Genomic DNA, 17,648 nt, shown 5'->3' with positions numbered 1-17,648 from the left:
AACACATTCGCTCCCCCTCAGCCGCTCCTTCTCCGGCAAACAGTCCAATTTCTAAAGCGGTGCCCGGGCACAGTCTCACATATCAGCTCAGGTTTTAATCTGACCACCTAATGGGATTATTCAGACACAGGCCTTCATTACACACATCAATGGGAGAGCAGAGCCAGGTCACCCCGGCTAGAGAACACGTCCTCCCACCGCATCCAAAGGAGGCCACAAATCCACATGATTGAAAGAGAAAAAGGGAAGACTCTTTCCTTTAATCCGCTCCTTCTAGCCATCCCCGGACCAGAAATCTGTTTTTACACTGTAATAGACAATGATTGGAATCTTAATTGGGCTGACTTTGACTCTGAATTTGTAGAGCTTCAGTAACTTCTACTTAAAAGAGGCTTTAAAAGTAAAGAGTAGATGCAGTTAAAGATGATACCTTCATCTCCACCTCTAAAAAGGATCGAGTGACGCTGTTGTTGACACTCGTACCCCCAAAAAATGAGACGGAGGGATGAGCCAATGTCCTCACAAACTCCACACATGAAAGCCACAGTAAACACTTCAGCATTTAGTGGCGTTCCCACTCCAGAGGAAGCTTTGAAACTCCTTCAGAAGCAACAAATGGCCTTCTCCAACAGCAGCTTTTAAGGTTTCTTCCCCCAGATGGCTGTGAACCTGTAATGGGGGTGGTACTTTAAAAGCCGAGAGGGAAGCTCATCCCATCGCCTCAGATGATTTTTTTTTTTTAGTTTATTTCCCCAACTCAAAAAAAAATGTTTTTGGCAAAGTGGGCTGCCTGTTCTCAGTGTGTTATCTAGCGCACTTCTGTTCTGTTCTTATCCCCGCACAAGGTCGCACCACTGGCCTCGCAAACCAAGATAAGTAAAAGTGTCAAGAAAATAAAATTTTCAGCGGTGCAGCGCTGTCGCCTCTGCAATTTATGACCATACGAGGGGCGTAGTAATCATATTATGGAAACAACGGTTTAAGAATTTGGAAAAAGGGGTACAGAGGTGTTTGACAGCCTAGAGGATGGAATTGCTCCACGCCTTCGCTTGCAGCAACACCTGCCAACACACTGATAAAGAAGACCTCTGCAACACAATAGCAGCCCTGAAACTGTTCCAAAAAAACAAAAGTTATTTAGCACTGCTGCAGACATATGCAGATAGTGGAGCAAACTTTGACACGCAGCGTCTAAAATGTACCACTGAGAGTAGTAGAAGGTAGGATGTTTCAAGCCCATTGGGACGACTATTGTTGTGATATCGGGCTATATGAATCAAATTGAATTGAAAGGCTATAATTTAATCACAAAGCATGATAGATGCACAGGTGGTAGGTGGTAAAAAGGAAAGCTGTTTTAAGCAGACCGTCGTGTCTGAATGCTCTGACATGATGGAGTGCATAATTTACTTTGTTCAAACATTCTGAGGGAAATCTATTTCTTTCTGGATTGGATGGGTCGTTCTTTGGCTTTTCTGAAAGACACATGTTGGGCAAGCGCTGGGTTGAATCAGAAAAAGATGTCCTTAGGTGGCAGTGATTTCAAAAACAGAAGAACCAAACAAGAAGTTGCACGAAGACACGTCTTGAGCGGCGCAGGAATGCAGAGATCTTTCTTCCTGCTGCCTTGAAGGTGTGCAGCCGACGCGTCCGTACACGAATCCTGAGACCATCATTCCTGGGATTTAGCACAAGGGCCAGGTTTTCACAAAGGATGCAAAAATTAAAAGACACAGCGGCAAGCTAACCCGACGAATTCAGGAACAAGCAGCAGGCCACAGGAGATGAAAAGGGGAAAAAGAGGTCCTACTTGAGGAAGTTGGGGAAAAAGAAGACAGAGCAAGATCTTTTGAGGAGTTGACAACAGCAAATAAAGAAAGAGAGAATGAGGATGGGGACAATTGGAGGAGACACATTAATTCAGTGATTCCAGAGATCGTCATTACCAGCCTGTCTGAATTTGCTAGAGCTTGTGAAGTCATGGAAATGTAATTCTGCCACAATGAATAAAAGCCCTTCACTGACAGGAATTAAACGGGCTGCCTGGAAAGTCAAGGCTGAGGCAAATCTCCCTTTACTCCCTTCCTCACTTTGTTTCACTTTCCCCCCTATTTTTTATTTACTTTTCTTTTTGCTATCACCCTTCCTACAGAGGCGTAAGATCTCCTCATGTGCCGGTAAATAAGACACTAAAACCTTCAGACCCGTCAGTCAAATTCCTTTCCTTTTTGAACGTAAATGGATAAAAAAATCAGGGGATGTGCTGCAGGGTATAAGGCTGGAACACTGGCACAAAAACACCTCGTGGTATCTCATCGTGCATGCAGGCAAACGTGCAGCATCTTGCAGATACAAAAGTCAGACAGTCTCATCTGGAAAGGTCAGCAGTGGTGGTCCATAGTACTGGTACATCCAACAATTTCCTTGGTTACTGACTAATTTGGGCTTTATAAAAACCTAAACCAACTTTTCCCTATTCTGTCATTTTAAAACGATTTTCATTTTTGGGGATTTTTAAGTTTACGTGAGTTCGCAAAATCACACTTTACCTAAAAAATGTAGGTCAAAATGGTCCAAAATTCAAGATTCATTTATTTGTCATTTCAACAAAGAAATTGTGTTTGGAGCATCGACAATCACCCTAATTATTTCAAAGCTGAATGAAAACTCAGGTTCACCAAATAAATACCCAATAAATAAATAACCAAAGTGCAACATCATTACGAAAAAAAAAGATCTTTCAAAGTTTAAGGAAAACTGCAAATCCGGTATCCTCCTGCTTTCCCAGCAGGCCATTTTGTGTCACAGTGTAGAAATGTAACACACATGACAGACCTTAGTAGAAAGTATCAGAAACGACGCAGAGTTTAAGCAAAAAAACACCTTTTTGAATTAAAAAAAATGTTAAATATCCAGTTAAAAAAAGTTGCAACATGTTCAAGTAAAAAACTGAATCTACTGAATGATTGCTTTTTGGCGAAGAAGATCCTCTTGATGATGCGCTAGAAAATGGAAGTGCAGTATGGCTGCCCCCCCCCACTTTAAATGATAACAAATGGCAATACCTGTGCTCTGAACGATCCCACGGTCAGGTGAAGGGAAGTCTGGGTAGACAGACACATGGAAGGGAATACGTCAGTGCTTTGGCGAGAGGAATGCCGTTGGTGCAGGTGCAATTTGTTTTGGTTTTCAGGAAAGATGATGTAAGGGCGGCGAGGACGGAAAAGCAAAGGGGAGAGGAAAGAGCCCCCCACTCCTGCAGTACAAGCTCAACCACAAAATACCTTCACCCCCCCACCATGAAGCCTCAGATTAAAACACACTGAGAAAACCAAACGGAAACCCAACATAACCAAGACAAAAGACATCTAAGTGGATGAAAGTTCATCTGCATTGCGTTCCTGTGAATCTCTACAGATGTCATTTGGACCTCATTCTGAATCCATAAAAACGAGCGGGTTTTCAAATTGATTAGTTGATTAGCCCCTTCTGCTGGCAGCGAAGACTCTTCCTGAAAGGCTAACAGCCACTATCTCTGCCGAGCAAAAAGTGATCATCAAAAACACTTATATGCACAATATGAACATCCATCTTTGTAAAGGTTCAGAGGTTTTTTCAAATGCAAACACGCTACCGAGGCTGGCTCTAGGTTAACTTCATGAAATTGTTCTGTAGTGTGCCAAAGGTGATATATTATATGGATATCGTTTACTCTAAAAGGCTTAAGAAATTCACAACATAGGCTCTTTGATAAAGTCTGACTGACGGACTAATCACTGAGTCTTCTGTCTCGTTTTCTACACCTTACAGTTCAGTCACCACATTAATGAAAAAAATACACCATTCATTAACGGTGCGCATTATAATCCAGTGCACCCTGTTGAGCAGAAAACACACTAAGTCCTTTCATCCAAAAGATCTTTTTCAATTAAAGTTTTGGAAAAACCTAAACCGACCTTTCCCTTCATATTCTGTCATTTTAAAACGATTGTCATTTTTATTTTTTTATTTTAGCGAGTTCGCGAAATCACACAGCTAAAAAATGTAGGTCAAGATCTTTAAAAGTAAAAAAAAAAAACTGCAAATCAGGTTGCTTCTTGCTTTCACCGCAGGCCATAATGTGTCACATTGTAGAAATACAACACACATGAGAGACCGTAGAAGGAAGTATCAGAAATGACATGGAGTTTAGGCATAAGGACACATTTCTGAATAGAGAAAATGTTAAATAGGCAGTTAAAAAAGGAACGACATGTTCAAGTTAAAAAACATTTCATTTTTTCCTGAATGATTGCTTTTTGGCGGTGAAGATCCTCTTGTTGGTGTGCTAGAAAATGGGAGTGCAGTATGGCTGCCCCCCCCCCCCCCCCCGTTTAGATGACAACAGATGGCAATACCTGATCTGGTCCTCTGAAAGTTCCCACGGTCAGGTGAAGGGAAGTCTGGGTAGACAGACACATGGAAGGGAATGCGTCAGTGCTTTGGCGAGAGGAATGCCGTTGGTGCAGGTGCAATTTGTTTTGGTTTTCAGGAAAGATGATGTCAGGGCGGCGAGGACGGAAAAGCAAAGGGGAGAGGAAGGAGCCCCCCACTCCTGCAGTACAAGCTCAACCACAAAATACCTTCACCCCCCCACCAAGAAGCCTCAGACACAAATACACTGCCCAACATAACCACGGTAAAAAGACAAAAGACGTTGAAGTGGATGTTCATCTGCATTGCGTTCCGGTGAATCTCTATAGATGTCATTTGCACCTCATTCTGATGCATCTATGAGGAGCAGAAAAAGGTTTTTCCAGCCCTTCTCTCCCACGGCTCTGCCCCACCGATAAGGGCGCTGATTTAACGCAAACAGAAATGTCGAAAAACAGTGGATATTTTGTCTGTTGTTGCTACATCCGTATGAATCAGTGGACAGACTGCCTCTTTGTACAGAAACAGAACCCATTCACAAGAAGAGGATATGGCAACAACAAAACTGCAATGAGAACTTCAAAAAAACAAAGATATTTGTGTATCCTTTAGAACTGTGGTTCCTCATGCTGCCTTCCAATATATTTTGATAGAAAGTTTGTTTTAATAATGTTATATATTCTTCCATGTACACATGCAAAAATATAGACGCACTTTTGGCCACTTGGGGCTACTGTTGGGATGTGGTAACAGGTCCATCATTCTGGTCAGGCAATTTATTCAGGCAGATGTGGGTTTTTAACATCAACATTTATAGCCGTTATATCTATAGCCGTTGACGCCATTAACATTCTGAAGCAGAGAAAAGCAGCCTTGTGCTGATATAAAGAAAAAAAAAACTTGTTTTTCTGTCACATTTATCCATTTATTTTATTTTATCTATTTATTTTTTTGTTCTTTGTCTTATTTTGCCTTGGTTGTTGCCTCTATGTCTAATGGATTTACTGTTGTTCTTTTCTATTGACAACCCCATCTGTGTTGCTCTGTATCTGCTGTTGTCTTTTTATTGATTAAGCTCGTCTTTTTCCCTACGGACCATCAATAAATAAATAAATAAACAAACAAACAAACGTTATGATAGTAAAGTGCTTATGCAACAAACGTAAACCAGCTGATTCCGTCGCAGCGCAAAGAGGCTTTGCACCACTTTATGCAACACTTTACAAACATTTATTTTAGCACTTTAGGGACGTCGAATTGCATAATTAAAATAGTTTAATGTTATGCTATATCCATGAAAAGCAGATGGGACAAGCACTTTTCTTCCAAGTCAGATTCAGCTGATTCCAGTTTACCGCATGAACAGTCAGACAGTTTCGGTACGTCAAAGAGTGTCTGTCTGTTATTTAGCTGTCATCTGCGGTGATCTTCATCAATTTGACCTAATGAGCTGTTTACATTTTTAAAATTTTCTTCACAAGAAAGTCACTTATTTTTCTTGATAAAGAAAATGAAATGCCAAAAATGATCTTATAGTTATTTGATCTTTAAGCCTTTAACAGTCGGAAACCGACAGCCGATAGCAACCACAAATATGTTTCACTGACAAAATATAACCATAAGAACCTGACTGTCAGTTACACCAGTGAAAAGCTAGTTACTAAAGACATATTTGCAGTAGTAGACATGAACGGCACCATGCTAATTTTCTCATCTTTTCCTGGTAAAATGAATAACATGTTGCCCCCTCCAAGATGGTACTTTATTTGACGAATGATCCGGCTGCCAATGGCGCATCTATCACAAGCCTCAGCTTGGATGTAACTCTGCAAAACCTTTAAAGCAAATGTGTTTCCTGTGGGGCTAAAGAGGTGTTTGTTCAAGTCTCTTTTTTTTATTGCAAATAATCTTAAATCACGATTTAACTTGCCGTTCTATTGCACAGCGTCGCATGTTTTTGGGAGACTTTGTAGAGATTTTTGGCTGTTTTCCATGCTTTATTCCACAGGGGCTGTAATTATAATGTCAAATGCTCTTCTAATGACCTGTGATTATTTACAGCATGATCTTAAAGGCAATAATCCCTTAAAAACGGTGTTTACCCTCAGAGTAACATTTGTTTCAAGCCTGCATGAGGCTGCAGAGCTAAGTGGAAAGGCTGTTATCAGGTCAGCAGGCGGGAAGCTGGCAAATCTGCATGTTAGCACTTGTTAATCCGGGAGAGGCTGGGCCAGTTTGTTTACCTTTTTTTTTTTTTTTCCACTAACGCTTTTCTATTTTTTGTTGTTGCTGTTAGCTCTGGTGTCTGAGTGCAGTGAGTGAATCACCACACAGAATCAGCAGCTCTGCAGCCAGTGGTCAGACCCTGGGACAGTGTCTGACCTACTTCATCATGCTCTCAGGGAGGCGTGACAGATCCGACGCTATGCGAGCAGACAGCGGGGAGGATGAGGAAGAGGAGGAGGTGAGGTGGGCCGAAGGGGGGCTAAGCCAATCCCCGTGCTCTTCCTGTCTGCCACATCCTTCTCCCCTCTGCACATCCTCCAGAGAGCAGAAACAGCAAGCCATGCAGAAGCAAATGTTAAGATAAATCGCTGAGGTCGCCGCTGCTCTGCTCTCACATGCCCTCCTCTGGTCAAATTAGCATTTCAAGACTCCAGTCAGGCTGTGTCTTCTTCTTCTTCATCTTCACTTGCAGAAAAACAGAGCACCACTGTCCTCCATTTTATGCTAAGCGAGTTCAGCACAGTGTCTTCCCCCTCAGAGTTTTTCCCGGCTTTATGGAGCGGCCTCCGCTGCGCCAGCGAGGCCAGGCGCCGTGCTAATGTCGCATTTGGATAATGAGGTGTGATGTCGGCAGAATGCGAGGAGGGAGCGACCTCGCCTCCTAAAGCCCACCTGCGGAGAGGACGCGGGGGCGGAAAAGTGGCTCCATCAGCCTACTAAAGCGCGCAGGTTTGTGTGGAAGTCACTGCAGGAAGTTCAAGGGTGACGAGAAGCGTGCGGAGGCAGAGGGAGGCGGAGCCGGAGCCCAAGACTCAGCTCCTCCACCTGTCTAAGTTTCTCCATGAGAGTGTAATACCGTACAAGATATAGACACGCGTGGCCTTTGGGTCTATGAATAATGCAGGCAGCCATGTGAGAAGGCGCCGGCGCCCTACGATAGCGCGCAGATTGAGACAGATGACAGGCCAAGACAAACAAATTTCACATTGCAGAAGGAGCCTCTGCAAAGCTGACATCATGATGTCTCTCATCCCTGTCAGCAAGAAGCCGGAGACAAATGGCTGCACGGAGCAGCGCCGCTGTTAGGTGTCAGTAATATATGGTGCGTTGCTTGTTTTATTCAAGGATGTTCTTGCCGCAGTCTTGCAAGTTTTATTACAGGGAGTGATGAGTGCGGTTCAAGAAACCCTGTGATGCGGCGGTGACGGAGGGGCTGCCGTCCTTATCAAAACAACCCACGGCTACATGAGAACTTCCTCCAATTTTTGGGACCAAATCTCAACAAAATGACCAGAAGGGAGGTAGCAAGACAAAAGAAGTAAACTAAACTTTTCTTACACATCATTATCTTCTTTACAACCAACGAAAAATCTTTCTTTTTGGTTTTGGAAAGATGCCCAATCGATCACAAGATGCGCTGAAGCAGTTGTGTGAGCTTCTTAAAAGCTCCTTTCTCAAATCTCCTTGTTTCATACCTGAAGGCCCATTTGCATCCAAACAACCCAGACAGACACAAGATTTCTGCGAAAAGCTCCTCAGAAAGCCTGGAGATGTTAAAAAACGAGCATTTGGGTGAACACAGCGGTTTCCTGCACACAAAGGATAGCTCGGAAAACTTCTTGTATTACAGCTTCGTCCCGAATATTTGATACAAGACGCAGGGATGTGGGCATTAAAAATTCATCAATCCAGGGAGGTAGGACATTGTTTCCTCACATGTCCCGCCTCCTGTCCGCTCCACATGGATACAACTCTGACGCCGGTGAGCTGAGAGTTTGAATGTGCGACTAAAGCCATAGTTCAGGCCAAACTGTTCAGAACATGGAGTTTAATAAACTCTAAGAAGTAGACAGAAATACACAGAAGGCTGTGTAAAAACATAAAGTCCTCCAGGGGACCTTTAATAAACGACTCCTGCGTTGTTTGGACAGCTCTGATTGAGAGTGTCTCTGTGAGGAAGCCATTTTTTTTTTGGGGTCCTTCATCCCCCGGGCTCTCAAGGTGAGGTTGAAATTTACAGAGATCCAATTGTACTTCCTCTATCAATCCTTAAAAGCAGATGGATCTTAAATGCATGTTTTTTTCTCAGATGAAAGAAGCAGAAAACCATTTTAAAGCATTACAGGGCTTGTAAAAACCCTAATTAGACTTGTTGGGGAAAAAAAAGATTAAAAAATTCCAGATTTTGTAATGGATGATTTCTTTTTTTGTGTCATAAATCAATAAATTTGAGTTGTTGAAGGTTTTAATGGTGAGCTTTACATGTGATGCCAGCTCAGACTGACATACTGTGCTCGCTGATTTATCGCTGCTGGCTTTGCTGCCTTGATTTACCTGCTTTCCTGCCATCCAAGTGGCAAGCTTCCACTGTTTCCTGAGCTGCGGCGTTTGAATGATAGAGGAGGAGCGAACGCAGTCAGCTCCATAAATTTCACGCGAGCAGACTCGTGCCCTCTCTTCCACCTCTGAGCCGCTTCCAGATGGAATCCACTTTCCCCCTAAATTTGGAGGATCAAACTCACGGGGGGAATCTCTGCTGCTCCCGTGTTTATTTAGATTTCCTCCGCAGTGTTTTGCTCCCCACGTGATTCCACCTCCTCCTTCTTAACTTGGTTGTCTCACATGGGAGCAAAATATTGCTTATTCAGGCAAGCGTGAACAGATGCTGGCGCTGGTAGTGTGCACGTCTTCTGCAGTGAGCAACACCCCCCCTTTCCCCCCTCCGTGCACCAGGTTTAACCCATTGACTGTACATGAAAACTTGGTCGAGTGACCCCTCCCCCTTACGTTCTAAACAGGAAGTACCTGCGGGGTCCAAGAGGCCAGAACCCCGTAGACGTGAATTGGGAAATAAACAGGTAGTACTCAATTTCTGTCTTTTTTGGACTATAAGAGGCACTCAAAAGCCTTAATTGTTTTCAAAAACAACAATGCACTTCTATGATAAGCATTATGGATTATTTCTGGTTGAGAAGCGATTGTAACCCATAAGAACCCAGACCAACTTGTCCTTAAAAATAACATTTTGGGTAAAATTCCACAAAGCAAACGGACCCCAGAACACATTTCTGATATTTTTCTCTTACACTGTTGTCGCCATGGTTACTTATGGGTTAAGAGGTGCACAGCGTTCTGTCATAGTGTTTGGATGATTGTTATTGTGAATATGCTTATGTAGCAGCTGTTTTTGTCCCGTTGCTAACAACGTTTGAAGTTGCGGGTATTGTGAGTATATGCCAACGTGGTGAACGCATCTGAAGCGGCTCACATTTAGCAGTGTCTCACTGTCTGTCTTTTTCTTGCGTGTGTACTAACAAAGTTGGGGGTTAACGTAATTACAGTAACGTTTGTTTTAGCAGTATCAGTCTCTTTTTTTATGTGTTACAGCCAAGGTTGGGACTCACAGGGACTGTGAATAAGCTAATAGGGCTAACACCTCAAACGTGGCTAACGTGTACCGGTGTCGCACTGCTGACCTGCTTATGTCTTACTAACAAGGTTAGCGTAGTCACTATAGCATTTGTTTTAGTGGTATCAGTCATATCTCTGTCTCTTTTGTCTTGCTTCATGAAAATGTTTGATAGATTTTGCATAACCGTCCATATCACAAAAAAATGGCAACTGAATTGACTTTATTTTATTGGAGTAGACAGAGTAAGCCATTTCATATTCACTCTGTCCAGTTCTCAATTCAAGTCAAAGGTTTAGACCAAGCCTAGCAAAGCCTTGCAGCAAATCTGCAACTCTGACAGATGACAGATTAAAGTTACGGAGCAAAAACAAAAGACTCGGGCGACCTTCGCCCGATTCGAGGGCCCACCTGACAACACAGCCCCCTTTACAGAAATCAGAGGTTGGAAGTTCATATGCGTAAACAAACATATCCTGTGCTGCTTGACTGGAGGAAACGTTCCCACATGTCACTTGGCTGTTGTCTGCCAAGAATAAAACCGCACATCTCCTTTCTCAGGGGCGTTAATGACATAATTGCAAGGCCGTCCTGACAAACCATCATCATGTCGCATTGTGGAAGACATTTAAGATGGTGGCGTCGATTTGTTACAAAGAAGAAAAAAGCAGTGTGCGGTGGTGGAAAGCTGATAATGAAAGACTCATTTGGCTCTGTTAAGTTGGGAAGGATCTTTGAGGTTAAACCACTCGATGAAGCCCTTTTCCTGCAGCCTCCTCCACCACAGAACTCACTGATTGAGCCAGAAGACACTTAAAAGTGCCGGAAAAAAAAATAAAAAAAAACCTTTTGTTTTCTGTCTCACTTATCTCTACTTTTTAACATGGCCTCTGATGCCTGCTAGTAATTAGCTGATTAATCAGATTTGAGGACTTGTCATTTCTCTCTTGGGAGAATTCTTGGCTGCATGTAAATGAGTAAAGAATTCGCTAAGAAGATGAAGCCCCCTTTCGCTCAGGATCCTCTACCTCTTGTCGGTATTCCTGCAGACCTCCTCTCTGCGAGCAAGGATTGATTAAAACCGGAGAGTGGTTCATTAGATTCTGACAAGTGACGCCATATCTGCAGAACACGCGTCCTTGAAGAAGGCCGCTTTCGCCCGCCGTGGTCCGCGCCAGTCGTTGCCATCTAAATAGCAAACACTGCCCCCCAAACTAATTGGAACAAGGTGCTCCGTGGCCCCCTCTATTTGCCGAGGTGACAGATATGCGGTTCCCTCAAATCTGCCCGCGAAAAACTCAGGAGCTTGATTAAAATATGCTTTCCTTTAAGTGTTGCATCACAGGCGGAGGAAATAGCTTTCGCGGCGACACAAACAAGTTGTCAAGGACGTTTTATATTCCTGACACGAGAGGCAAGCCCTGACAGGTGTCCTGCATATTAGAATGTCAATCTAGATATTAACTTCAGAGTGAAAACAAAAGGAGCTCCTGCAAAATCAGTGACAGTTATCCATTCGGGTAAGCCGGAGAATGGAATGAGGAAGCTCAGCAACTATTTCTGTAACGTCTCTGACAGTTGCACCCACTATAAAAAAAATGTTTAAAAATTAGCCAAACGTTTATGGAGTTGTTGTCATCTTTGTAATCAGACGGTTAGCTATGACGTCTACTTTAACTGGAACATCTTCTGCAAGATCTCAAAGTGATCTTAGACTTTTTCCTTATTGGTAGAAGTTCAGAGCTCAGGATGGGCAAATCCAGGCCTCGAGGGCCGGTGCATCTGCATGATTTCCAGATAGTCTTGCCCTACTCAAGGCTGATTACCTGGTTCAGGTGTGTCCAGCCAATCAGAACATGCCAGAGCAGGGTATGTAGGAAAACATGTAGGAATGCGCCCCTCAGTGCCCACCTCTGCCCTAATTCTTCAGAATTGCAGTCACATCCAGAAAAATCCCATACGATGAAGCTTCCTTCGTCATACCTTTGCATCTACAAAACCCGCGATGCACAACTGACTTCACAGTTACGGTCTACAACAGATAAACATAAAACTTAGGTTTGCTTGCAGCACCTCTGCCTTTGTGCCCCATTTTATGAAGCTCCCGCCACAGTTTTGGTGTTTGAATGACCTCTAAGAAAAAAAGTCTTTAGCTGTAAAAAGTTTGAAAGTTGGGACCTCATTTTGTGACTCTACATTCTCTTCTTATTCCAGGATATTGGTCCTAAAACCTTCAATCCACTTAACTGGCCTTGATTTTCCTAAACGTCTTCCAAAAATGCTTGCATGTGCAATCGTCATGTGTAAGCACTTCATTTGACAAATTGCTTCAAAATTGAAACGCCTTAAATTGGTTTGATTTCCAAAAACACATCAAATGTGTTCAGATTGGGCAAGTCGCTTTTCTTTACCGCAGAGAACACTGAGGTAGAACAACTAAGATCCTGTGCTCCAGCTTTGGAAAAGCCTTTTATGGACTAATCTAAAGCGTTTAAGATGTAACAAAGACGCTTTTAGGAGTGAGTGAAACATCACTCTGAAACCTCCATTGTGTGCAGCTGAAGCCAAGTCTAGCGACCCACTGTTCACTGACAACAATTGTTGTTCTTTTCAACAAAAGAAAAGCCAACTCCACCACACACTGATTAAAGTTCATGCAAATGACAGAGAGGCCAAGTGAGCGTTAATGCACATGAGCAGGCCAGGCAGGGGCGTAATTATCCCATAAACACATCCACGTTGCACTGCTCTGAAAACCCCCCAAACTGTAGTTCTGCTCAACGGCACAGCAGACTCGCATCCAAGCAGCTCAGACTCTGAACTGCTCTTTCCGAGGAGAGGCTGCCTGCTTCCACTTCAACTTGTCACTGTTACTATGGGAACATTCTTTTGAGGCATGTTGCCAGGCATGCCCCTGTGGGGAATATAACCCTAACAGAAATTCAGGACCTGTGCCATGTAAGAGAACAGAATAACATTTGCAGCTTGTATCCAGCCATCTTATTACTACAGAGATTCTAAAAAAGACGAATACGGCACGTTCAGAATTCAGGACATGTTTTGGCTTGACTGAAAAATACCAAGAGCGCAGCACTTACAGGAAGGAAACAACGTGACTCTTTAACTGTCAGAAAGAAGTGCTCAAAGTGACTTAACTTGGTTTGCTTTGCTTTCAAAATAGGCGACCTGAAACAGTCACACAAAAGCAAGTACTGCCTATTTGGACTGCGGTTCTTCAACACTCATAATGCGCATTACTCGGGTCGCTAGTTCTCTTTGGTTTACTGAAAAGTCTCCTTGTTATCATGCTGTTGCTGAAACGCACCAGGGTTCACTTGCAAGTGAACCAAAAACCCTTGTTTTCACACAGATGATAGTTCTCTTGTTTTCTTTCACGCCGTGTTTCAGGTGAGCTTTCACACCTGCCGACTGAAGCGGATTAGCAGATAAAACAAAACCGGAGTGAAACAAACAGGCTGGGGAAAAACCAGAACAACTATCTTTTAAGACACGCGCCAACTGTTTTCTGAGCCGCTTTGTCAAAAAACAAGAAAACCTTGAAGCCTTGTCGACCTAGCTGGTGACAGGAAATGAAACACGCTCCACAAACTATCCTAACTCTGACTGTTTAAGCAATAACATAATTCCAGCTGATTCTGAAGCTGAGAAAAGCACAGACATAAAAAAAACATTTATATCATACCGTGTGCTTCCAAATCACTTAGTTTACATTATTTGCGTAAACATTTTACTACTGTAAAGTGTTTCCATCGGCGCAAAGTGGCTTTTCTCCATGTCAGAATCAGTTGGAATTACATTATTTTATATACTATTGCACTTTATAACTGTGAAGTGTTGCATCTTGGCATGAAGTCACTTTTTCCGCATCAGCATCAGCTGATTTACATCAATTGCAGAAATGCTTTACTACCGAAAAGTCTTGCAGAATCAGTTAGTTTACGCTCATTGCGTGAACACTTTACTGTTGTAACGTGCTGCATATCTGCACGAGCTGCCTTTTACTCCAGTTGGTTTACTTTAATTGCACAAACAGTTAAAGAGTTCAGGTAATCCACAAAACGTCTCTGCTGGAGCTGAGGCTCCGAGGTTAAAGGGTTAAACAGCTGCAGAAGGGAGAAAACAAGAGGAAATGTGATTTAATGCATTGTTCACCTCGCTCAGGCAATAAAATCAGGCGACCAAATGATGAGAATAAACAGAGACGACTGGGACGCAGGCATTGTGGTTTGTTAATTCGAGCAATCAATGAAAAAGCAGAAATAGAAAATGACTTTGGTGCCTCTGTTTGGGCGTACAGTCCTTGACGTCTAACTGTGCGTCTCCTTGGAGCGCGCTCACTCAATACAAGTCTGCACACAGCCGTTCCCTGACACGTTATTACTTCCTCGCATTCCTGTTCGCAAGAGGTGCTCCTTTTTTCTCTATTATGACACTGCTAAGCCGACGTCTTTCACAATACAGGTGATGACATCACATCCTTCAAAGTTGCTTTGTAGTGAGAAATAATGAAAGACAGGAAACAAGGACAAATGATACTGTAAGGAACAGCTGTTGGCTTCCCGACATGTCAAGCCCAGCACGTTGGAACTCCCCAGGAGTAAAAGAAGAAAGAGGAGGGAAAAGTCCTGCCAGTACAGCCAGGCCAAAACCGTGACAGTCCTTTAACACCGAACACAGCTGCCCCAACCCAGAGGATCCCCTCACTCTGTTATAAACTCCAAAATGTGGCCTCCTTTGGATCAAACTGCAGAGAAGCCAGTGAGCATGTGCACTAAGAGAGTCCGTTTTGTTCTGTTCTCCCATAAAAAAATACAAAGAGACAGCAAGGAGCATGAAAGCAAGAGAAGCACAGGATGTTTGAGGAGGGTTAGCGCAACAATCCTGTAATCAGCGCCGCTCTTCCCTCCTAAAACCCCCAAACAGAACCGTTCAGCTTCTCCCACGAGTCGCAGGCCAGGCTGGGAGGTCAGCGCCACCGCCACACGCCAGAAACACACACGCAGCACACATGTGAACCCACTCTGAGGAACATTCATAGACCAAGCCATGCTGAGAGAGAGCGAAAATGCCGAAACTCGTCCAACGTACCTGTGATGTTGACGTCCACGACACCGGTGCGAGTCCCGATGGCGTTGGTGGCGTCACAGACATACGTGCCGGCCAGGTCGTAGGTCACGGGGCCCTTGAAGAACAGGGTGTTGTTCTTGATCTCCACGTTGCTGGGCAGAGAGCCGTTAAGGCTGAGAAAGAGAAGCAACGATGCAGAAGGTAAGAGACCATTTAACCAGCTAAAAAGATGAATCACTCTCTGGTTGGGGTTTGAAACCAATGCAGAGTTATTGGACGGCGCTGTTTTTCAGTCGCCATCCATCAAGCACAAACCAAATTATGAGGACAGGGAATCCCGGCAGGTCAGGACAGGTGGGGTACAGCTGATGCTGAAAGACAGGACTCTTCTGCATTTGGAATACAGAACAGACCGAGGTGTTGTGGGGTGGTGGTGGGGACGTAGCAGCGGCGCGGTGCGGTGCTCCTTCTTCAGCTACAGCACGGCTCACATGGCTGAGCTCAGAACTCAGGGGAGGTGTCAGGAGAGGCAGCTGATCAAGCGATAAACGCAGAGTCTACCAAACGCCATGCTGTCAGCGAGGAACGCGCCGCGTCTCTGCTGCCGGAGGTGTTTGTCTCTGCGCTTCGCCGTCTCCACCGCGTTCAAGACTCGCCCCTGTCCTTTGATCAGGCCCGTCCACTTTTGGGTCACAGATCGCAAACACACACACAAAAAAAACCTCCACCCCATTGCCCTCTACTTTTGTGGAGGTTGGGGAAGGTATCAACTTTCGTGCCAATTAGTCGTTTCCTGCCGCCGCCTCCCCTCGATCGGCTTCATCGGCTGCCCTGAAAGGGCTCAGCTTCAGAGAAGCTTCAAGCTCAATAGAGATCCTCCAGGAAGCTTCTGCAGTCTGACAGATGCCACAATGGAGATGCTGCTAAGATTCATTAGTGGGTCACGGGGAGGCTTTCTCATTTGGGAGGGGGAGCTGTGTAAGAGTCTTCCAAAGAGAAAATCAGGATTAGTGGACAAATTAGATCATGCTAACCAGGGTCCCAAAGAATAAACCGGCTCTCAACACGGATCTTCAAGCAAAACGTGGACTCCAATCGATGCAACAAAAAGTGACAAAGTTCAGCAAAAGAAAGAGCTGAGCTTGACTTGTTTTCCCATCAGCCACCTCAGCGAACCCCTCAGCCTCACTACAGTTTGTCACGATTCAATAATCAGTTACCTTCGTTCAAATGCTGACTTCTGCAAAGGCCGATTGATTTGCTGCAGAAATGAAAGGCTGGCAAACTCAGATTCACCCCTGTTCAGCAGGCCGCGGGGCGCCAATGTTGACTCACAAACATCCTGGAAGCGACGCTACGACTGTGTTGAGCGGCTGGACTGGTCATGAGCGTGCACGTACGGCGAATGCTGTATTTGTGCTTTAACTGAACTTCCTGCCATCACCGCCAACAGACTGTAATGTTTGGGAGCAGGGATTGAAGATATAAAACCTTTACAAGAGTGAAATGAGAAAAACCTATTGAGAAACACTTTGCCGACTATATATTTAGGAGTCCGGGACAACCTAAAGTTGGAGCTTTTTTCTGGAAATCGATGCAAACACTCCTCTATGTGCCCTGAGATAAATATCAGCTTCCTGTCAAAGAAAAAAAAAAAAAAAAGAAGAAAAGTCCTGCAACAAAGCAGCCTCTGCTGAAGAACAATGTTGTTGAAATCATGTTTTTGGTGTTTATATCATCTTCTTGTGGCATTTTTCTCATGATAGACATATATTGTATTTTCTGCACTAGATCCACATAATGACAAATACTTTCCTTGTTTAAAACATCCTGCCAACAACTGTACATGTCCAACAAACTGCAACTTGTTCTTTGTGTGAAGTATTGGAAAACGGCAGAGATGGACAAAACACACATGGCGTTCACTGATAAAACAGCAGTAACTCACATTTAACACCACAAACTCATTATTAACCTAAACATCATTAGGTCTCAGTTGAAATAAATATTCACGTTAATGTAATCCATTGGATTTAACTCAGAAAAGGTCAAATAAAGAAAGACAAACATTTGGTGTAAATGTTTCCTTGTGTTGTCATCAACCAAACACTTCCGAACGCTTCTTTGGACTAAAAAACAGAATCACATGAGGGATTGCTCTGAAACCAGATGACACGTTAAGGGGAAGATTTACTGCAGCAGCAGCTGCTGGATTTGCCCTTGAACATGTTACGGTTTGCAGTTTCCACTTTGTTTTATGGCAGACGATCCAATGGAGGGTTTTATTTTTGCCTTCTTCACCTGGTCAGAGAAGAGGGTTGTCCTTACTGAGTCTTTGCATCGTCTACTTCCCGGAAATGACTTTGGTGGGTGTGGCTGTCGGAGCGCCCGCTCTTCCAATGAACGCCTCCACCCGTCGTCGCCTGCTGCTCAGTTTTCTTGTGACTCAAATCGTGATCCTTTTGGCAGCGGCTTAAGGTTGTGAGTGTGCGACGTTTGTCTTTCCAGTCAG

General features: G+C 43.9%; 1 protein-coding gene across 12 annotated transcripts in view; it reads right to left on the bottom strand.

Annotated features, from left to right (window-relative positions):
- nectin1b (nectin cell adhesion molecule 1b) overlaps window positions 1–17,648 on the bottom strand; it is a 216,925-nt gene that overhangs the window by 117,962 nt on the left and 81,315 nt on the right. For 9 of the 12 annotated variants that reach the window (XM_078929723.1, XM_078929722.1, XM_078929724.1 and 6 more), the window contains exon 5: window positions 15,158–15,309. In XM_078929723.1, the coding sequence (XP_078785849.1) occupies window positions 15,158–15,309 (152 nt within the window). Of the gene's footprint in view, window positions 1–3,065; window positions 3,105–4,397; window positions 4,443–15,157; window positions 15,310–17,648 lie in introns of all 12 variants that reach the window. The other 3 variants (XM_011482288.4, XM_011482291.4, XM_011482292.4) reach the window with 3 other exon arrangements.

This window comes from Oryzias latipes, chromosome 13, assembly GCF_053564925.1.
Source record: "Oryzias latipes strain Hd-rR chromosome 13, Olatipes_Hd-rR_3.1".
NCBI classification, from domain to species: Eukaryota; Metazoa; Chordata; class Actinopteri; order Beloniformes; family Adrianichthyidae; genus Oryzias; species Oryzias latipes.
Note: the sequence above shows the minus strand (reverse complement) of the source record. Positions and strands in the feature narration are given on the sequence as shown.